At 63.3% G+C, this 20,496-nt stretch overlaps 3 protein-coding genes across 3 annotated transcripts; 2 read left to right on the forward strand and 1 right to left on the reverse strand.

Annotated features, from left to right (window-relative positions):
* Positions 1-399: 399 nt before the first annotated feature.
* Positions 400-4,571, reverse strand: C1QTNF1 (C1q and TNF related 1; the record flags this gene model as incomplete). The annotated part of the gene is made up of 5 exons (XM_080629520.1): positions 4,474-4,571; positions 2,037-2,163; positions 1,505-1,656; positions 1,245-1,387; positions 400-950 (listed from the first exon to the last, which is right to left on the reverse strand). The coding sequence occupies exons 3-5, from the start codon at positions 1,645-1,647 to the stop codon at positions 400-402; spliced, it is 837 nt and encodes a 278-aa protein (XP_080485646.1). The 5' UTR covers positions 1,648-1,656; positions 2,037-2,163; positions 4,474-4,571.
* Positions 4,572-5,233: 662 nt separating this feature from the next.
* On the forward strand, positions 5,234-11,748 carry CANT1 (calcium activated nucleotidase 1). The gene is made up of 4 exons (XM_080629572.1): positions 5,234-5,337; positions 6,847-7,486; positions 7,728-7,931; positions 8,360-11,748. The coding sequence occupies exons 2-4, from the start codon at positions 6,868-6,870 to the stop codon at positions 8,728-8,730; spliced, it is 1,194 nt and encodes a 397-aa protein (XP_080485698.1). The 5' UTR covers positions 5,234-5,337; positions 6,847-6,867; the 3' UTR covers positions 8,731-11,748.
* Positions 11,749-12,289: 541 nt separating this feature from the next.
* TIMP2 (TIMP metallopeptidase inhibitor 2) lies at positions 12,290-20,015 on the forward strand. Its single transcript, XM_080629580.1, has 5 exons — positions 12,290-12,504; positions 17,792-17,892; positions 17,975-18,083; positions 18,314-18,438; positions 18,776-20,015. Exons 1-5 carry the CDS (start codon positions 12,378-12,380, stop codon positions 18,974-18,976), a joined length of 663 nt encoding a protein of 220 aa, XP_080485706.1. The 5' UTR covers positions 12,290-12,377; the 3' UTR covers positions 18,977-20,015.
* Positions 20,016-20,496: the final 481 nt, after the last annotated feature.

Raw genomic sequence — 20,496 nt, forward strand, 5'->3', positions numbered from 1 at the left:
TGCCACAGTACAAGGGAACAAGGAAGGAACATGGTGCACATGTCTGCACTGCTTTGCTCCAGGGCACCAGCAGTCAAACCCGTTCTGCTGGTGTCAGCTCAGGCTGTGTCCCAGCAAACCCTGCTCTGGAGCAGGCACAAGAGGATGCACCCAGTGCGCAGCTGCTTCCTGGGTCTCAAATGCAGCAGAGGCTGGAAATGGCTCCAACTCCTCGAGGTTCATTTGATGTGCCTCAAGGAGCTGCGGTGGGGACTTTTCACACACTGTGCAGCTGCTGGGGGTAGTGGCATATGTATGGGCAAACAGCTAACAGTGTTTGTTAGGTGCCCAGGGTGAGGGATGGCAGGGGCTCCTTGGACACCTGCCCCAGGGCAGGAGGAGCGGGGGGACACCGGGCGCTCAGGGGTCCCCGTTGTACTTGATGAGGTGGCCGCTGAAGGTGATGTAGGTGTCATACTCGTCACTGAAGACTGCATTCTCACGCTCACCCTTGTAGAGCCGCACCCAGACCTCATCCTGCTCCTGCAGGTCTAGCATGACGCTTTGGCTCTGCATGATGCTGCGGTCGCTCACCTGGGCATACAGGATCACCACCTCCGCCCCATTGTGCATGATGTGCAGGTATGTCTCCTTCTGGTTCCAGGTGTGCACGTTGAGGCTGAAGTAGTAGATCCCAGGGACATAGCAGTAAAACTTGCCCGTGAACATACTGAAGTGGTCATAGAGGTTGACGAACTCCGTGTCGAAGATGAGGGTCTGGTAGTAATCGTTGCTGTGCAGGGGTTTCTTGCGGCCCACCGAGAAGCCAGCATAGTGGCTCTTGCAGCGCTCCCCCGGGGCGCCCATGCTGCCCTTCTGCCCCTTGGGCCCTGCGTGGCCCCTGCTGCCAGCCACTCCTGTCTTGCCGAACTTGCCCTGCATGCCTCGCTCGCCACGGTCCCCCTTCTCACCTGGCCAAAGCAGGAGGGACGGGTGCATGTTCAGAGGTCAGTGACACCCCTAAACCCAGTGCCTTTGTGTGACAGAAAGGGATGGGGGCAGCAGGGATCCCCCAACCCTCTCCCTGGGCACCAGACCTAACTTCTTGCCCCCAGTTCGTGTGAGGCCAGCACTGGGAGCACAGCTCTGCACTGGGATGGTCCTGCCAGGCCAGGCTGGTGGTACCCAGCAGCATGGAATGCCTGGGTGGCAGATCTGGCTGTGGGCAGTGATGCAGCAGTGGGGGGGTCCCCACCAGCCCTCACCTTTCAGGATGGTCATGTTGATCTGAGGCAGGGGCTGGTACTGGGGGTGGTAGAAGCGCTGGTCGGGCTGCTCACAGCAGTGAACACAGCCGCGCTGCAGGGGCATCTCCTGGGCGCTGCTGACCTGCTGCTCCTGCATGGCCCTGTGGAGGGCAGAAAGCAAAGAGCAATGGGGAGCTATGGGGGGGCTGAGGCCCTTTGCAGAGCCAGGGCTGCCGTGGGCCCTGCTGCCAAATGCCCTTCCCCTGGGATCCCCTCACCTGGCAGTGCGGTGCTGGGACGGTGCCTCTGTGGGTTCCGTCTCCAAACGCCGGTCAGGGCTGGGTCTGGTCTGGCTGCCCACGGGGGAGGGCAGCAGCAGGCAGGAAAGCAGCAGGACACCAGGCACCCAGAGCCCCTCCATGGCAGTGCCCTGTGAGGTGCCAAGGCCGGCTCAGGGGATGCTGCAGGGATGCCTGGCCCTGGCTGTGCCCTGTGTTGTCCCCAGCACAGGACCCGGAGCATAGCGCAGCCCCAGGCAGGGCACAGCTGCCCTTCCAGCCCCAAAACACTGCTCTCCAGCAGCCTCCTCCCCAGCAGAGCCTGCAGCGTAGGCACTGCATCCCTTGCAGCTGCAGGGACCATCTGTACCTAAGTAGCTGCATTAGCTGGGCCATGTACCTCTGTGATGCTCCAGTGAGCACCTGGAAGACCCATGTTTGGACAGTGGAGGGGCTCTGGGCTCACAAACAGGCTGAGACATGAGGCCACACAGCCTCATGTCTGGATGGCATGCACGGAAGAGGGAATTACCTGGGAAGCCAAGGGTGGAGCAGAGCAGCAGCCTCTGTCTGACTGTCCAAGGGCTGCTGCTCCTACCCAGCCCGGCTTCAGCTGCCTCCCATGAATGCCCAAGAGCAGCAATGCGGGGTGTCAGCACCTGAAATAAAAGCTACATGCAGCTCCAAATGACATGGGAGAAGGTTGGGTGCAGTCCTGACTGTGTGGGGGACCACAACCCCAAGGAGAGTGCTGCATCCCTCCTGCCTCACAGCGTGTGAGGGTGGCCACAGCATAGGCTGCACAGACCCTGTGAAAGGGGCTCCTGTGCCCCAGGACTCACCAGCCCTTGCTCTGAGGATTGCAAAGAGATAAGACTCACTTCTCTGTAGACATGGATGTAGGCTGGGAGCCAGCCCACATGGGTAGAAACCTCCCTGGGAGTCCACATCCTGCATGGGGCCAGAACTAATATTTGTATTTATTAGTAGCCAGTGGCAGCATGGCCCAACCCCGGCAGCTCTGCTGCCCTTCCCTGCCTTATCGCAGCTGCATCCGCTCCTAGCATGGGCCGGGCACCAGCATCTCATCCTGCAGCCGCAAAGGCGCCAGGACAGCTATGGCCAAACACCATGTGGCACTGCCCAGCTGGTTGGCATCTGAGGCAGTGCCAGGGTGCAGCCGGATGGGCACAGGGCCCTGCACAGTACAGCCTGTGGTCTGGGGATGGGCCAGCACCATGGGAAGGATTCTGGGGCAGAATCCTGTTGTTCTGGTGAACACCCACTCTGCGAGCACCAGGGTCGCTGGTCAGTAATAGTCAGGCTGGCAGCCTCAGGGCAGGGGTTACTGATGTCCCCAAGTGTGTGTCTGGTGTCCAGGGACTGGGCATGCTCCAGCAGTGGGTGTGGAGGGCATTCGAGGCCAGGATGGATGCCAGGCTTATGAGTCACGTGCGCTGGGGCTGGGAAGAGGCAGGGGGATGGGGAAAGGCTCCAAAGGGCTTTCCCACTGCTCGCACTCTCTGCGAAGTGCCTGTCCCCTCACATGCTTCCCAGGTGCCTGTGTGCCCACTGCCTCTGTCTCATCCTGGCCAGTGTCCTGCTGCTGGGTATAAGGACAGCAGGGCTGTGGGTACTATGCATGGGCATCCTGGCACCTCATCTTCCCTGGCCTGCTGCCTGCCCATGCTCAGCTCTGTGGGCTCAGCATCTGAGAAGCAGATCCATGGACAGAAGCACAGAGGGGGCCAGTCAGGGGCTTGTGAGCAGATACCATCCTGCAGAGCCTTAGCCCTGGCTCTCTTTACCCTGCTTGGCCTCCAGCTGTGTCAGCCACATGCCAGAGACCATGGCATGCAGCCTGTGGGGTTTTGAGAAGCCTGTAACTCTCCCTCAGCTCTGGGAACATCAAAACACACATTCCCCTGGGACCTAAAGCAGGCTCAACCCTGGGGAAAACAGAGCTTTGCAGGGAACTGCTCCACAAGGAGAAGAAATCCATCACCAGGAAATTCCCACCAAGAAAGGCAGCTTCCCAGGCTGCCACAGGGCTGGAAATGGAGGCAACTGTGCTGTGTGTACGGTACTGGCACAGTGCCATCATGGCCATGGTGCTGTCACCAGAAGCATGTGGGGCTCCTCTGCATCCCGCAGGCACGTGGGGCAGAAGCTGCCTGGGCATACCCGGTCCTGTGGGAGGGACACTTTTTCCTGTTGGGGCTGGATGATCTCCAAGAGCATTTTGAGGATTTAAATTCAGTGGCTGCTTGAGCCTTGGGACTGCAAATCAAAACATCCTGAAATACATTCCAGGCGGCGATAAAGACCAAGATGAAACAAGAGCAAACCCCAGGGAAGGGATGAGGGGCTCAGCAGGACCTGTGTGATCACCTCACCCTTCCCAGGCCTCAGCAGCAGAGCTGGGACACCTCTGGGGCTGTGCTGCTGGGATTCACCCCCCGTCTTTTGCTGTAGCAGCTGGAACGGTTGCAGAGCTGTTTGCGCACCAAAGCAGTGCAGACACAGCAGGCAGCAGGGTGGGAGTGAAGGACCATAGTGTGGTCGTGACCCTCTAGCACCCACAGCACCAGTGATATGTGCTTGGGTGCACCCTGCAGCCACCGTGTCCCCCTTGGCCGTGTCTGGGCCTGCTCAGCCCTGGGTTTGACTGCTCATGGGGATGAGTTTTTTGGGTACATGGTGCTGTGGGTCGGCCTGTGCCCTCATAAGACGGTCCCTGTGGTCCCCGCCGCCTCTTGGCACCAGGGCAAGGTCTCTGCTTGACTGACCAGACTTGAGGGGTTCTGGTCCCCCTCGCTGGATGCGTCCTGGGGCACCCATGGGCCTGGCGAGATGGAGCCACCTCCTGGGTGGTCCCGCCTGTCGCCAGCGGTACCGCAGATGGGTACAGCGAGGTAGGGCGCTGGTCCCCAGCCTGCAGGGCCCCCCCGAGCCTGCCGCCAACCTACCTCCGGGGCAGGGCTGCTCCTCCCGGCGCTGCCGTCCCTTCCCTAGAGCATCTCCCCGCACCGCCCCGCCGGGTCGGCTGCCTCCCGCTCCCGCGGCACCGTTTCCTCCTTCGGCCCGGGCGGAAACGCACTTTTTGGAGAGCGGAGGCGGCGGAGCGGGACGGGACAAGATGGGACGGGAGGAGCGGAACGGGGCGTGCAGCCCTCCCTCGCCAGCTGCGTTAATCATGTGCGCTCCCGGAGCTCCTGCCAGCATCGGGCACGCACACACGACCGACGCTGGTCCGAGGGCACGGGACGGGAGCGGCACGGGGGCTTCACCGGAGCCGGTCCTGAGGGCTGGTCTGCTGGACAGGACCCTGCCCCACGCCGGAACACCCGCCTGCCGCTTCCCAGCCCTCAGGGCACCGGGGCTCGCCCAGCCCCGGCCGGGAACCGGCCCTTCGCGGGCGGCCACGAACAACGGGCACACAGGGGTGTCCCGGACTCATCCCCGCATCCCGGTACCGGGGGACACTGGGCGTAGCCGGAGGAACTGCGGGCTAGGGCCTGGCTGCGCCGCGGGCTGCAGCGGGGCCCCGCCCGCCGGGCACCCGCGATGGGCACACCCGGGGATGGGCAGCAGGAGCCCCCGGTTGGGGCTCGGAGCAGGACCCGGGGCGGACTGCAGCTCCCAGCAGCGCCGCGGCGGGGCGGCCGGGGAGGCGGTGGGCGGTGCCGCGCGGGGCCTGCTGGGAGTCGTAGTTCTCGCTCCATCCGCGGAGGTTTGGCTGCTGCCGGCTGCCGTGGCGCGCGGGGCTTGCCGGGAGCTGTAGGCGGTGGCGGTAGCAGTGGCTGCAGCGGTTGTGCGCGGGCGGGTCCGCGGTGAGCTGGGACTCTGGGGGGTGAGGGGCTTAGACCGGGGCCAGGTCCGCGCCCGCAGCGCCGGGGCCCCGCCGAGCTGGGCCGCCTCGAGCGCCCCGCTCGGGTGGGAGCATCGGTGTCCCCAGGCTTCGCCCTGCGGTGGAGGGGCGCGGTGGCCAGCAAGGCCCCGCTCGGGCCGGGCCGTGCACCGTTTTCCGGGCAGCTCGCCCGGGGTGGTGGCTCGGGGCTCCCGAGTCCATGTCCGTGGGGCCCGGAGGTGCCGGTGTCCGTGGCCGGGGAGGCCTGGGGGCTCGTGTCCGTGCCCAGGGCAGGTGCTGGGATGGGGCCAGCCCACGGGGCAGTGGGACCGGGAGTGCGCCGTCCCCGCAGGGTTCGTCCCTCTCCCGCCTAGCTCTCCCGCAGCCGGGAGCTCTCCCGCCTGTCCGGGGCTCGGCCCCCGCGCTCAATGCAGCCTCTGTTCGCACCTCGGGCTGCTGAAAGGCGCATTGAGAATCCCGCGGTACAGCCTGTGCCCAGTGCCAGGCCCGGAGCCCTTCCACGGCGGTGACAGGTCCTTGGAGACAGCTCTGGGCTTTCAGCTGGGGACCCCTCCTTTGGGGTTCTGTCCCGGGCTGGGGGTCGTTGCCCTGTGCTGCATGGCCCAGGTCATGTTGAGGTGGCTTCCAGCGCCGGGGGGGCTGTTTGACATCTGCAGGAGCTCTGTGAGCTGCCACGTCCCCTGTGCTGCACAGAGAGAAAGGGCAGGGAGAGGAGCTGCTGGTGCCTGGGCACTGCGGGTGGGCACAACGAGGTGTGGGCTGAAGGCGCCCGCACACGAGTCGTGCCCGAGGATACGCTGTGACCATGGGCAGGGGGAAAGCAGGGGCTGCTGCGGCTTTAAGGCTGGGCAGGTCGGGCTGTTTGTCCCTTGTAGCCGGGTGCTTCGCTTCCTGTTCACGCATTGGCATCCTGTGTGGGTGGAGCTGCCACGTATCTCCCGGTGTCCTTGTGGGGCCTGGGGACACGCTCACCGGTGAGGTGGTTCCCAGGGGTCCTGGGAGCTGGGCCAGCCCCGGTGGCTGCTTTGGAGGCAGCAAGGGTTGGCCTCAGTGCCAGAGAGGACCCTCCTTCCTGCCGGCGCTGTGGAGGGCCGCTGCTCAGCAGGGCACCTCAGCACAGGTCTCAGGGTTTGGCGTGGCCTCGGCTCCCTGCCTAGGCTGTGGTGGACCTGGGGCAGGTGGAGGTGCTGAGCAGGCCATGTGTGTCTGCCAACATGCCAGGGCTTGCCCCGGTCTGGAACTGCAGAGCAGGGGTGAAGCGAGGTGAGAAGGGGCTGAGAGTGGCTCCAGCAGCAAAGCAGCCCCTTGGCGTGCTGGCTCTTCCCTGTGTGAGGTGACAGCACCTTCTCGTGCTGCAGGAGGGGGGATGAGGCCCCTCGCTGCTCTCTCATGGCTGTGCTCTGCTCCCCCCAAGCTCAGTGCAGTGCCAGGCTCCAGCTCTCTGATTTGCTTCTTTCCTTCCTCACACCAGGTTCTGCTCACCTGCAGTCTGATGCCCGTCCCGCCCTGCGATGAGTCTATGAGCCCCCTTCGGATTAGCGTTGGTGGTCTGCCTGTCCTTGCGTCCATGACCAAGGGTGCTGACCCCCGCTTCCGACTACGCTGGAAGGCCATCGTGCTGTCATCAGCCTGCGTGGGGTTCGTGCTGCTGTTCTTCTGCCTGCACCGGTCCTCCCCGGCACGGCACAGTCAGCCCAATCCTCACAACTGGCAGCTCAGCCTGCAGGCAGGGGACCGCTACAATGACACCTACCCGCTGTCCCCACCCCAGAGGAACCCCGAGGGTGTGCGCTACCGCATTGGAGTCATTGCGGATCTGGACACACAGTCCCGGGGCTCTGAGGAGCACACCTGGTTCAGTTACCTGAAGAAGGGCTACCTGGTGCTGTCAGACAGCGGGGACAGCGTGACAGTGGAGTGGGACAAAGATGAGAGCATGCTGCAGTCCCACCTGGCTGAGAAGGGCAGGGGCATGGAGCTTTCCGAGCTGGTTGTCTTCAACGGGAAGCTGTACGCCGTGGATGACCGGACAGGAGTGGTCTATCAGATTGAGGGCAACAAGGTGGTGCCCTGGGTGATCCTCCCAGATGGGGATGGCACAGTGGGGAAAGGTGAGCTCTTCCATCCCATCCCATCCTGCAGGCGCAGAGCAGTTTGGCTCTTTGAAGCTTGCTGGGGCAGGTGCACCTTTTCTGTGCCTCGGGGGCGACTGCTGCCTGAGGACCTGCTGGCTGCATGGGGGAAGGCTCTGCCCAGCACTGAGCTGTCTGATGTGGTGTTCAGGGGAGTGGGTGTCAGTCCCATGTCCATGTGCTGTCTGAGCCCCAGCTCATGCTGTTCTCTCCACTGCAGGCTTCAAGGCAGAGTGGCTGGCAGTGAAGGACGAGCATCTCTACGTGGGGGGACTGGGCAAGGAGTGGACCACGACAACAGGGGAGGTGGTGAACGAGAACCCAGAGTGGGTGAAGGTCGTTGGCTACAAGGGCGACGTGGGCCATGAGAACTGGGTGGCGAACTACAACGCGCTGAGGGCTGCAGCGGGCATCCGACCCCCAGGTACTGAGCAAAGCTCCCTCCTGCCACCCCCTGTCCCACACCCTCCAGGGCTGAGGTCTCCCTCCCCATAAATACTGGGACCGGTGTGAGGTTTGAAGGATGATGGAGGCCAAAGCCCTCCCCTTGTCCTGATGGGAACAGAGGAAAAGCCTGTCCAGGGCTTTTCTCCCCTGTCTGTGGCACAAGCAGCTGGAGGGTGGCTCAGCAGCACTGTGCCTGTCAGCCAGGCCCCAGGGCAGAGGAGGCCATTGCTGGGGTGCCCCTGTCCCACTCTGGGAGGGACTAGGGGTGCTCCTGCATGAGCAGTGGGCAGGAGGAGGTGGAAACATTCACAGTGGTTGCCTGCATGGGGCTGTGACCTCCCCGCTGCGGTGTCCTTTGGAGCCTGGCAGGTGCCCCACGCCATCAGACGCCGCTCCCTGCTGCAGGTTACCTGATCCATGAGTCGGTGTCTTGGAGCGACACGCTGCAGCGCTGGTTCTTCCTGCCGCGCCGCGCCAGCCACGAGCGCTACAATGAGAAGGCGGATGAGCGGCGTGGCACCAACCTGCTGCTGAGCTCCACGCAGGACTTCGGGGACGTGACGGTGGGACGCGTGGGGGATGTGGTCCCCACTCACGGCTTCTCCTCCTTCAAGTTCATCCCAGATACAGATGACCAGATCATCGTGGCGCTGAAATCAGAAGAGGACAATGGCAAGATCGCCAGCTACATCATGGCCTTCACGCTGGATGGGCGCTTCCTCCTCCCTGAGACCCGGATCGGGAGTGTGAAATACGAGGGCATTGAGTTTATTTAACGACTGATGCACTGGACTGGAGGGGCACGGGGCCACTGCCAGCCGGGGGCAGCCCTGGGCTCAGCAGAGGGATGCCAGGCTCTGCTCCCAGCTCTGTACTTGACCTTGGTGTCTCCTGTAAAGCATTGCTCTGCTGCAGCAGGCGTGGTGCGAGTGTTTCGGCAGTGGCACCTGGTGGCAAGGGACTGCCACCACAGGGAGCTGCGAGCCTCAGCCCAGCAGACACAGCCATTGCCCCATGTGCTGGATCCCCAGTCAGGCCATTAGTGCCAGCCCCTTATTGTGACAGAAATCCTCTGTGGCTCTGGTGACATCCAAGCGCTGGGTTTACAGTGAACGAGGAGGTTGAGCCCCAGCTCTGCTACATTGTCCCACTGTACTGGTGCTCCCTGGGAGGAGGGAGGTGTCCAGCCAGAGCACTGGGCCTGTGCTCCTGAGCACCTGGGGGAGCGAGTCTGACCCTGCCCTGCAGCCCAGCCATGCTGACAACCTGTGCTGTGGCCACCCTGCAGGGGAACCTCTGAGCTATGTCCCCAGCACCTCACCAGGAATGTACTGGAGACATAGGGACAAGCATCCCTATGGGGAGGAGCATTCCTGAAGGCACGATTGCTGGATCCTGACCCTTCTGGGGTCACAGGGTGACAGAGGGGATGGGGCCATGCAGGGTGTCACAGCCAGGGCAGGCAAAGCCCATCTATAATGTCGTGGCCACGGAGGATTTCATCAGGCCTTTACCCAGAAGCTGTTTCACTTCCCTTTTCCTGTTAGCCAGGGAGATGACAGCCAGCCCTGGGCACTGTTTCCTGGGGAAGGTCTCATGTGGGAGGGGGCTGTGGTGTGTTCCTCTGCCCAGCACCGAGGGGACTCAGCAGTTACCACACTGCCAGTGGCGTTGGGGCTTCTGGTGGCCTCAGATACCACGAACTGGGGCCCCTCCTGGCACTGCTGTTCTGGCACATGGGCTCTGCCCCAGGGCTGGGGGAAGCACCAGTGCAGTGGCTTCAAGTGACTGATGGGACCAACATTGGTGGCTGTGTGTGCTGTGGGCACATCCCTGCTCCTTTCCCAGCTTGCTCCCCAAGGAGGTGCATGGTCCTGGCCGTGTGTCTTCTCTCAGACATGGCTCAGGCTCCAGCGGTGCCTCCAGAGCTGTCAGCTCCGGGAAGAGCCGGGGCCTAGACAGGAGCTGCTGGGAGCTGGCAGCCGCAGCCAAGCCTGCTCCAAGGGCTGCTGTGCAGAGCGCAGGAGAGAGGGCTGAGAGCACCAGCTCGGCTTCCCCAGGGCCAACAGCAGCTGGAAAGCGTTTGCAGCAGCCCCGTGCTCACCAGCAGCATTGTGAAATCGCGGCGGCAGCCAGTGGCCCCCAGGAGGAACTTGCACATGTCTCGGGAGCCAAAAGTGCGGAACATGGGCATCTGCAGGCGCGGGGCCTCCTTCCCACGGCAACACACTTGGCCTGGCCGAGCCCCAGCCCTGGTTCACACCACCCGCGAGCGATGCGCTGGGTTGGTGTTTGGCTCCACAGTGTTGCCTTGGTTTGGCAGGGGCAAGCTGCTGGGGACTGGGCCCTCCCCAGAGCCCAGGCTGGCTGTGTCACCCCCACCCCTGTTTACAGTGTCCAGCACCTCAGAGTGGGGTGAGCAGTGCGGCCGGGGCTGGACACGTGTTTTGGCTTAGCCCTATGACTCAGCTGCTGGGCTTGAGCGGCTGCGCTCCCTCTGCTGCTGCCCCCGCACTGCCTGTCCCAGCACCACGGGCAGAGCTGGCCCCGGCCTGGGCATGTGGCCTCTGGGGCAGTGTGATGAGCCCAGGGCACCAGGTGCCAACTGGCCATGGGCCGCCTTGGCCGCTTCCCCTTGGCCTGCACTTAACACGGCCACTCCTGGCCTTGCTCGTCCTCCTGGCCTGGGGCCTGTGACTCTGCAACACCCGTCTGGTTCCCTGGGGCAGTTCCTGCCCTGTGGACCCCTTCTTGTTCAGCCAGGCCAGGACCTCTGCCCCCCGCGGGAAGTGGGGCCTCCCCGCACTGTGTCCCCCTGTGTCCTCAGACCCTCCCACTTTCTGCCCTGCCTGCCCGTGCTCCCTTTTCGTAGTGATCCAGGCCCTCAGAGCAGCACCAGGGCCTGCAGCTGGGCAGGCAGGACTCCTGGTGACCGGGAGCACCTGCAGACCATGTGCCCCACAGTGATGGTGGGGACCTGGGGTCCGTCTCCAGGTTCCATCCAACACTGCAGTGCCATGAAGCTGTCACCTCCCACAGATTCCCTGCAGGCTCGGGTAGGGCTTGGACTGGGTTCGGCTGCCCGCGTTTCTGCTGTTTCTTATCCCAGAGGCAAGCAGCTCTGGCACTTTCCGCAAATGTGAGTGCCCATGGCCAGGCAGCTCCGCAGTGAGGGGCTGGCTCAGGAGCAGGTTCTGTGGCCAGGGTGGTGGCTCGCTCTGCCAATGCGTGCCAGCAGCATCTGGCTTTGTGGGGTCGGGCGCTGTGTCCTTGCCCAGAGCCAGAGCAGGGCCAAAGGCACCGCTGCAGAGATGCAGCACACTCATGCAGCGCTGGGCACAGGTCTGGTGATGCCAGCAGCACCCTGGTGCAGTGACACAGTGTCACGGTGCACTGGTTTCACTGGTGCTGTGTTGATTTTTCCTGCAGCAGTTTGCATGGGGCGAATTTTGGCATTTGTGCTGATAATGGTGTCAGTAACACAGGGATGTTTTCATTATCACTGAGCAGCACCTGCACAGCGTCAAGGCCTTTTCCACCTCATGCCACCCCACCACTGGGCAGGCTGGGAATGCACAAGGATTTGGGGGGGCACAGCCAGGACAGCTGACCCCAGGGAAATCCCAGACCATGGAACATCATCCTCAGTATACGAAGCCAGAGAAAAATGAGCGAGTGATGCTTGGAATGATGGTATTTGTCTTCTCAAGTCACTGACATATGATGGAGGGATGGGTGGGGGATGGCTGGACACCTGCCTGCGATGGGAAGTGGTGGATGAACCCCCCCCCCTTCCTTTGCTTGTGCATGGCTTCTGCTTTATCTATTAAACCACCTTTGTCTCAACCTTTCTCACTTTTACCCTTCTGCTTCTCTCCCCATCGCACCGAGCAGCCCTGTGGGGCTCTGCTGCTGCTGGGGCTGTACCACGACGTGCAACAGGTTCTGGGATCAGGTGGGGTTGGAGCTGCGGCTCGTGGAGGGGAGGAAGGGCGAGGGGGAACAGGCAGGGAGGACGCGCTACGGCACCGACATTATCGCTGCCTTCCCCTTGATCCGCTGCTCCGCTCGGCGCAGGCCGGGCGCCAGAGCTGCGAACCGGGTCGCGGGGCGGCTGGGGGCGGGCGGGGGCCGGGGGAGGCGATCGCGAAGCCGCATCGTGCGGAGGGGCGGAGGCAGCCGGGCTGGCCCTGCGCCATGCAGAGGAGGAGCAGCAAATCTCCGGAGCACATTAAAAAGCGAGGCTGAGCGGCAGCTGGGGAAGGAAGAAAACACCTCCATAGAAGGCAGGGGAGCAGCGTCCACAGCAGCGCCCGCAACGCCGCGGCTGCCGGCCCCAAACTTTCTGGCGGCGGCTCGGGCGGGCCCGGCGGTGGATGCGGGTTTCTCGGCCGGGTCGCTGAGCCTGCAACCCCGCCGCACGATGCCCGCCGCGCTGCCCAGCCTGCTGGCCTGGCTGTTCGTGCTGCTGCTCGGCAGGGCCCGCCCGGCCGACGCCTGCAGCTGCTCGCCCATCCACCCGCAACAGGCCTTCTGCAACGCGGACGTAGGTGAGCGCCGCCCGCCGAGCCCCGCGCTTTGTCCCCCGCGGGGCCCCGCAGCCCCGGCAGCGGCCACGGAGCCCCGAGCCCCGGCCCGGCCCGCGCCAACTTCGCGGCGGGGGAAGGAACGGAAAGTTGGCGCGGAGCGGCCGGGTTCGGCGGGCGGGAGCGGGAAGCAGCGGGCGGGAGCGGGCAGAGCTGCCCCGGGCCCGGCACCTGCCCGCAGCCCCGCGCGGTGCGGGCTCTTCGCCCCGGAGCTGTTGTCGGCGGGAGCAGATGCGCGGTCGGGCGCGGTCCGCCCCTCGGCTGTGTCCGTTCCCTCCCCGCCGTCCCGCGGGGACCGTCGCCCCCGCGCCCGGCATCGGGTGCCCGGGCGATGCGAGGAGCCGCCGGGGCTGGGCCGGGCTGCGCGGCCCCGGTGGCCTGGGGGAACCCCGGCCTCCAACAAGTCCGATCGTGCCGCGGTGGAACGTGGCAGCGCGGGGAGCCGCCGGGGCCCGGCACCGGCCCGGCAGAGCCAGCGCCGGGCTCGGTCACCTCCCGTCTGCGCCTTATTTCCAGGCATTTCCTCTCCCCCTTATTTCCAGGCATTTCCTCTCCCCCGTTCCACTTTGTTCGGCTTGGATGCTGCTGAAAGGGAGGGCTTGGCAGCGACGGGATCTGGATTCCTCTTTCTATGAATAATGCCCTTATTGGATTTTAACATATTGAACAAACAGATCAGCCCCAGCTCCCGACGCTCTCCTTTGCCGGGCCGTTCCCAGGCTCAGCTGGAGAGGTAACATTCCCAAACACTTAGGCAGCCTCAACCTCTGGACGGCCCTGCCCTGTCCCCTGCTCATCCTGCCAGGATTCTCCTGACAAATTCCCTGGCTGCGCTCGCTCCTTCCAGACCCTGTTATGCTGTCTTTCCTTCACGACAGCAGGTCCCACGGCATCTGGCTGCTGCCCCGTGTGACTGCCTCTGCCTGGCCTTGCTGCCACCACAAAGCTTGTCGGGCACGAGCAGCTTTCCAGACAAAATGGAGCACTGGATTTTTAGAGCCAGTGTCTCTGTGCCAGGGGATCCCTGTGAGTGTGGCTGCAGCTTCCCATCACGCTCCAGTCAGTATCAGTGCTCTGGGGCACTTGTGACTCAGGCCTGTTCCCGGGTGCTGGCTCAGCCGTGACTCAGCTGCTGAGTCACCGTCTGTCTTGGTGGCCCTGAGGTGTCTTGCTGTGCCCCAGAAGGGTGCAATGCCCAGGCTGGTGCCTGGATTGCGTTGTCCCGCTGCCCTCAGCTGGTGTCTGTTACGTGGGTGCCTGAAGCTCATCCTGCTGTGGCAGCCTCCGCCTGGCTCCCAGCTTGAGTCCTCTCTGTGGTTCATCTGGATCAGCCTTGCCTTGTTTGAGCCCAGGTAGGGACGTGGCTGGGCTCAGGGAGCAGGATTCATCCTGGATGAGCTCCCCACCCTTTTCCCATGCAACAGGGATCCATCTCCTGCAGCCTGTGATCTTTGGCCTTCTTGCTGCTTCTCATCTTCCCCTGGATGCTCAGCCAGCACCCTCCCTGAGGGCGTGAAGAGCCCAGGGACAGCCTGGGGTGCCGGGACCTTCCCTGACTGTTGCAGATGGAGCAGTCCATGTCCAGGCATGGCCCTGTCAGGGATGTGGTGGTGAATGCAACTCTGCATTGGGCTGGGTGTCACAGAAGGGCTGCGAGTTGTGTTGCTGGAGCTGGTGCATTGCAACAAGTGACCTGTCCTGCCTGCACTTGTGCTTCCTGGCCCATGGGATGGGCAGTGGGGCTGCTTCCTGCAGTACTGAAGATGCTCAGCTGCCAGGTGAGAATGTGGCCAGGCCGGGGGCCACAGCACAAGACCCAGCTTCCAACTGGTCTCCTCTGGAGCAGCATGAGGATGAGGGATTGCAGGAGGTGATGCTCAGCCCCTCTGGGCATGGCTGTGGCTTTGTCCTTGTGTGGCTGTGCCAGCCCCAGGACAGGTCAATGGAGCAGTGGAGAGCAGGGGCTCCATGGATGCAGCCCTGGCAGCACTGCACCGATCCCAGTGCTTGATTCTGGGGATGAGACACAGGGAGAGTGGAGGCAGGGACCATGCAGCAGAGGGGGATTGGGGGCAACGGTGGAGCCAGTCCCTGCCGAGGGGCTGCCCCCAGGAGCTGCTGGTGTTGGTGTCACCTGCCGAGCACCAGGGCCCTTCCCAAGTGGACGGCATGGAGGGGCTGTGGGCTGGCGCCAGGGCCGTCACTGATTGGGTCCCATCCCACTCCCGTCAGAGGCCGGGATGACGCAGGCACAGCCCGTGGCTCCTGCGCGGGCTGAGCAGGGCCTGGTGCTGGTGCTGCCATCGCCCTCCCCTGGCATTGCCACGCACCGGGGCAGCCCCAGCCTCCGCCACTCTGCATCGCTCCAGCCTCCTCATCACCACAGGGTGCCCTGCTCTGCTGCTGGTGGGTGCCCAACGGGGCTGAGCGATGCCAGGCAGGCAGCAGGCAGTGCTGGCAGTGGCAGCCATCCCCTCCGCTCAGCCAGGTGCCTCCCGGAGAAGGGAGCTTTGTTCCCTGCCCATTCAGCTCAGCAGAGGCCCCTGCAAGAGACACCCCCATGGGTTTATGGCACTGGGTGATGCTGCTTGCCCCCAGCTTTGCTCCTGGAGCTGCACCACAGCCTTGGTCTGTCCCTGCTCATCATGGGCTCATTGCCCAGCCAGGGGGAGTGTTGCAGGGTTTGCTGGGAACCTTCCTTGTGGCCCGTTTCATGAAGGGTGTGAGCTCCTGTGGCTGTCCAGGCCAGTGGTAGGTGATGTGGCCAATGACGTTGGTATTTGGTGAGGTCTACTACTGGTTTCTGGGCACTGGGGGTTTCCTCCATCCCTCAGCCCTGCCTCCTGGTCCCAGGGATCCCAGCTGGGCTCTCCTCAGGGGCTCCCATCTGTGATCCCTGCGAATCGCCCTGCTCATGCTCCGGCTCCTGGCTGGCACAGAGAAGCTTGGCTGAGCTGCTGGGGTCTTGGCGGGGAAAGCGCAGCGCAGCCGTCCCCTCCACAAAGCCGCACTGTTCCGAACAAATCCGCCTAGAATTGGGCTGCATTTTTGTCAAATGATTCATCAGCACGTGAATGGAAAAGGCTGGAGCCCACTGAACCAGTAACCATTCCCCGCGCCTGGAGCAGCGGGGCCGGAGTTGGTGTGCGGCTTTCCGGCTCCATTGCACCCAAGTTCTGCCGCAGACATGGAGCTGTGGAGGGCCAGGGGGGACGAGGCAGCCACTGGGTGAGGGGCGGCCCGTGCCTGCAGTGAGGTGCAGGCAGAGGAGCAGGCACAGATCTGGCGGCAAGGACCAAGGCAGTGTGTGCCGAGTGGAGCTGGTCCAGCCTGGGATAGGGACCGGGGCAGAGATGTGCCCTGCTGCCTGCTGCAGGCAGGAATGCAGGGGCTGGCCATTTGGCTGAGATACTGCCAGCATGCCCGAGGCCGGGCCGGGCCAGGGATGGGAGCTTGGCTGGGAAAGTCGTCAGTGAAGCACTAGTACCCACAGGTGCTGAGTCTGCCCGTCCCGCACCGAGCGAGCTCTCACATTAACCCAGAGTGGCTGTTTTAGGAAGTCTCTTCTTGGCCCCTGCTCATGCTGGTGGCCACCTTCTCCTTTCCAGAGTGAGCTCAGTTGGCACTTACAGAGCCCAAGTAGGGCCGTGCCCCCCTGACCTTTAGCTGAAATAGCCCATCTGCGTACCCCTGTGCCCATGGTATTTATAGACCACGGTCAGGTTCCCTCTCCTTGCTGTGCCACTGGTGCTGTGGCCTGCATGTCCTTGGCTGCTCTCACCCCACCATGTAGCGGGGGATACGTGATGGGTCCACAGCTTGGCTGGCACTGCTGCCCTGGCCAAAGCATGGCTCCCCATTTGCTATCCCACCTGCACATGGAGCAGGGCTGGCAGAGTGCTGAGGTGCCCTGAGGGATGGGGAGATGTCTCCCATAGGATGGTGGTACCCTCAGCAGTGCAGGGAGCCCTGCAAGTCCCTGCCCTGCAGCCAGGCCTCTGAGAGTGCTGAGCAGGAGCTGTGGCTCTGGGGCTGCCGCTGTCCCCTGCACCAACGGTGTCTCCGGTGCAGCCTGGGGCCGGTCAGGAGCCCCAGTCCCCACACTCGTGGAAGGAGCCAGGCAGGGCTGGGAGCCACAGGGCTCCGTGCAGGGGCTCAGGCCACCACATGGGGCACCAAACCAGCTGCCGTGTCCTGAGCCGGTGAGTAAGGGTGAGCTGGCTGCTGCCTGCCCCGCACGTCACTGCCATGTGCCAAGGACTCACATGCAGGTTCCCATATCCCTGGGCAGTGCTGGCAGCGTGACCGCGGGGACTGGCTCCAGGGTGCCATGGCCTCACTGGCTCTGGAGCACCTGACCTTGCCCGGTGGCACTGAGCACTGGGACTGCACTGGGGCCACAGAGCCGGGAGGGCTCTTGCCTTTGGCTGGGACCTTGCTGCCTGCCCTCACTGGGCTGTATTTTCCCACTGCCTCAGCTCTCGCTGTGCTTGGGTTGTCTTTGTAGGCAGATGAGGGCAGGAAGTGGCACTGGCAGCCCCTGGCCCCAGCGGATGCAGTTTCTGTGCCTGTCCAGTGCGGGGCTGGCATGGAGCTGCAGCCAGAGCACCACCTTGGTGGCTCAGGGACCCCTCTGTGCTGGGGTGGGGACCCTGGGATGAGCTGCCTGTGCAGCACTTGGTGGGCAGTGCTGGTGCCTGTGCTGGCTATGGCGAACAGCCAGGGTGGTGCCTTGGGGATGCGGCTCCCACCTCCCTCTGCACCCAAAGGTGACCTTCCAAGTAGCTCCCTCTGCCTTTTTCTGCTCCAGCCTGGCGAGGCCATGCAGGCATTTGGCTGGGGCCACCATCAGAGACGGGTTTAGTTAATGACTGTGGGACAAATACCATGGAGGTCCAGGACACTGCTGGCAGGTTTTAGCTGTCCTGGTGCCATCTGTGTGACAGGTGTGAGCCCAGGCAGGGCCAGCCTGAACCCATGGGTCCGGCAGCGGCTGGGCAGAGCTTGGGACAGCACTGGCCAAGGGTGACCAGATGATACTGGGGTGACTTTTCCTTATCACCCACTGTGAGGGCGCTGCTGCAGTGCTGCCCATCACCATCCCATGTGTGCCACAGCCTCGTTCGTCTGGGGATGGCGCGTTGCAGCGGCTTTGCGGGAGGCAGCAGCGAGAGTAGGAACTGTGGTGGGATGGGGCAGGTGAGCAGGACCATGTGGCCACCCCTGCTGACCCCAGCACCCTCCATTGCAGTGATCCGAGCAAAGGCCATGTCTGCCAAAGAGGTGGATTCAGGGAATGACATATACGGGAATCCGATCAAACGAATCCAGTATGAAATCAAGCAGATCAAGGTAACAGGACACACTGGGACAGGAGGCGGGGGGGAGGGGGCAGCCACCATGGCAGCTGCTCACTCCTGCACCTTCTCTGCAGATGTTCAAGGGCCCTGACAAGGACATAGAGTTCATCTACACGGCCCCATCCACCGCCGTGTGCGGCCGGCTGCTGGACACCGGCGGGAAAAAGGAATATCTCATTGCAGGTGGGTGGCCACAGGGAGGGCTCTTGGGGAAATTGGTGGCAGTGGTGGCCCTGTGGCCTCCTGAGACACCCATGACATGTGCATGGCCCCCCCTTCCTTCTGCTGCCACCACCAGCCCTTGGTGCTGGACTGCAGCAGAGTCCAGCCCCTGCCAGGCCAAGCCCCAGCACCCTGAGTCAGCACCAGGGTGCCTGCGGGGACACTCTGAGCTGTCTCTGGCCTCTCCACAGGCAAGTCAGAGGGCAATGGCAAGATGCACATCACACTCTGTGACTTGGTCTCCACTTGGGACTCACTGAGCCCGACCCAGAAGAAGAGCCTAAACCAGCGGTACCAGATGGGCTGTGAATGCAAGGTGAGCAGCCGGGCTGCCCCAGGGTGGGCAGGGGCTCAGCCACGAGATGCTCTCCCCATCCTTCAAGGATGATGCTGTGCAGGGAGCTGGGGGACACATGAAGGGCATCTGAGTCTCTGGCTCTCTCCAGCTGGGAACTGGGGCCCACACTCAGGGGTTCCCTCAGTCCTCCCACATCAGGGTCGCATCCCCAACATGCCATGCGGGGAAGGGGCAGCAATGGCACCACTGGTCCAGAACTGGGGGTGAGGGAAGCAGAGCCATACTGCTTCCCCGTGTTTCATCCCACCCTACTGTCCCCCCTCGGGTGGTCAGCGATGGTCTCTGTTCCGCACAGATCTCGCGCTGTCTCTCCATCCCCTGCTTCGTCTCCTCCTCGGATGAGTGTCTCTGGACAGACTGGGCGATGGAGAAGAACAATGTGGATGGGCGGCAGGCGAAGCACTACGCTTGCATCAAGAGGAGCGATGGCTCATGTGCCTGGTACCGCGGCATGGCACCCCCCAAGCAAGAGTTTCTTGACATTGAGGACCCCTAAAGCCAAACAAGCGCATTCCAGTAGCCAGTAGAAAAAACCTGCGAGATGTTAGACTGGTCCATGCTGATATCAGTCCCTGGAGACAGCATGAAAACCTGCTTGGCCACAGTGGTCCTGGGGCTGCAGTGGCTGCCATGGGCATGCAGGGGGGCAGGGACAGGGACCTGCTCTGTGGCAGGGCTGAGCAAGGCATGGGGGGAACCCACAGTGGGGGCTGAATCCCACCAGGCCATGCTCAGCCCTAGCACCCTGGCATCTGTGAAGGAACCGAACCCTTGGGAGTGGCGGGAGCTGCCCCGTCTGTGTAGCAGGTCTACCAGTGCCTCCGCACCAGGGGCTCTTGCCAGGCAGACCCCCTACCGCAGTGTCCCCTGCCACCTGCCAGCAGCAAGGACCCCCAGTCCCCCTCCCCAACCCATGCCCATCCTTCCCTTTGGAATCCAGGAAGGGTCCAGCCCTCCAGGCAGAACCCCCAGCTGTGTGTGAGGGGCTATAGGCCTTTTGTGGGGCCAGCTGGCTCCTGTGCAGATGCTTGGAGGAACACCTGAGCATGGCTGGAGGGACCCCCCTGTCACACACCCTAGACCCACTGCCCTTCTCCACATGCTCCTCTTCCCCAGGGAACTGGAGGTGGGCACAGGGTTTACCACTTCCCCCAGCATTGTGCGGGGGCCATTCCTACCGCAGCTGTCTGCATGGGGGCAGAGCTGCTGCGGCCCCTTCTGCAGCTGCTGCCATTGCACGGGCTTAGCTGCAGCAGCTTTGCAGGCAGGAGGGCTCAGCAGGGCACAGGGGCAGGAGCTCTAGGTGCAGAGTCTTTCTCATCTCCTTGTGCAGTGTTGGCTGAGCCACAGTCTTCAGCAGCACCTTGGCTGCTTGAGCTCCCCAATCCACAGTGGAGAGGATGGAGCCTTGTACCGGGAGGGCATGGGCCGCAAGCAGCTGCAGGAATCCCCGCCCTCCTCTGGTGCACCCCCCATTGCACCCGCTTTCTCTGAGCCATTCCCGTGTTGCTTCGGTGCTGGCATGCGCCGTGGGGCTGCCCGTCTGAAACAGCTCCGTCACGTGCGCCCACCGCAGCTCCGGGAGGTGTTTTCATGCTGAGCATCCCTGTCAGGTCTAAGATGTCGTACTGGACCAGTCTGGGCAATTTCAACGTATTAAAGAGACATGAAAAAGAAAAGAAAACCCCCACCTCCAGGGCCCCTCGTCGCGCCCGCGCGCTGCATGGTTGTATCACACGTGCCGTTACTGCTGGTAGTCTGTCCGAGTTTAATATCGCCCCTTGTTCTGCCGCCGGCTCTGTGCTCCCTGTGCTCTCATTGCGACCTCCTGCCGATGCTCGTGCCCCTCCCCGGGCCCCGCCGCCGCCCCTCAGAGAGGACGGAAAGGGAGGACGGGGGGGAGGGTTGACCCCGACGCGGGTTAACCGGAAGGCGCCGCAGAGGGAAGCGGACCCAGCGTGCGAGGGGGCGTGTCCAGGCCGGAGGGGGGCGGGGGGACAGTAGCTACGCCACAAG

The sequence above is a fragment of the Psittacula echo genome (assembly GCF_963264785.1).
Source record: "Psittacula echo genome assembly, chromosome: 14".
Taxonomy (NCBI): domain Eukaryota; kingdom Metazoa; phylum Chordata; class Aves; order Psittaciformes; family Psittacidae; genus Psittacula; species Psittacula echo.

Excerpts from the sequence above, each read along its gene's own strand:
- CANT1 (XM_080629572.1), top strand. The coding sequence starts at position 6,868 with ATGCCCGTCCCGCCCTGCGATGAGTCTATGAGCCCCCTTCGGATTAGC. Across the intron at positions 7,487-7,727 it reads GGATGGCACAGTGGGGAAAG|GCTTCAAGGCAGAGTGGCTG; the intron begins GTGAGCTCTTCC and ends TCTCCACTGCAG. Across the intron at positions 7,932-8,359 it reads AGCGGGCATCCGACCCCCAG|GTTACCTGATCCATGAGTCG; the intron begins GTACTGAGCAAA and ends TCCCTGCTGCAG.
- TIMP2 (XM_080629580.1), top strand. The coding sequence starts at position 12,378 with ATGCCCGCCGCGCTGCCCAGCCTGCTGGCCTGGCTGTTCGTGCTGCTG. Across the intron at positions 12,505-17,791 it reads CTTCTGCAACGCGGACGTAG|TGATCCGAGCAAAGGCCATG; the intron begins GTGAGCGCCGCC and ends CCTCCATTGCAG. Across the intron at positions 18,439-18,775 it reads AGATGGGCTGTGAATGCAAG|ATCTCGCGCTGTCTCTCCAT; the intron begins GTGAGCAGCCGG and ends TGTTCCGCACAG.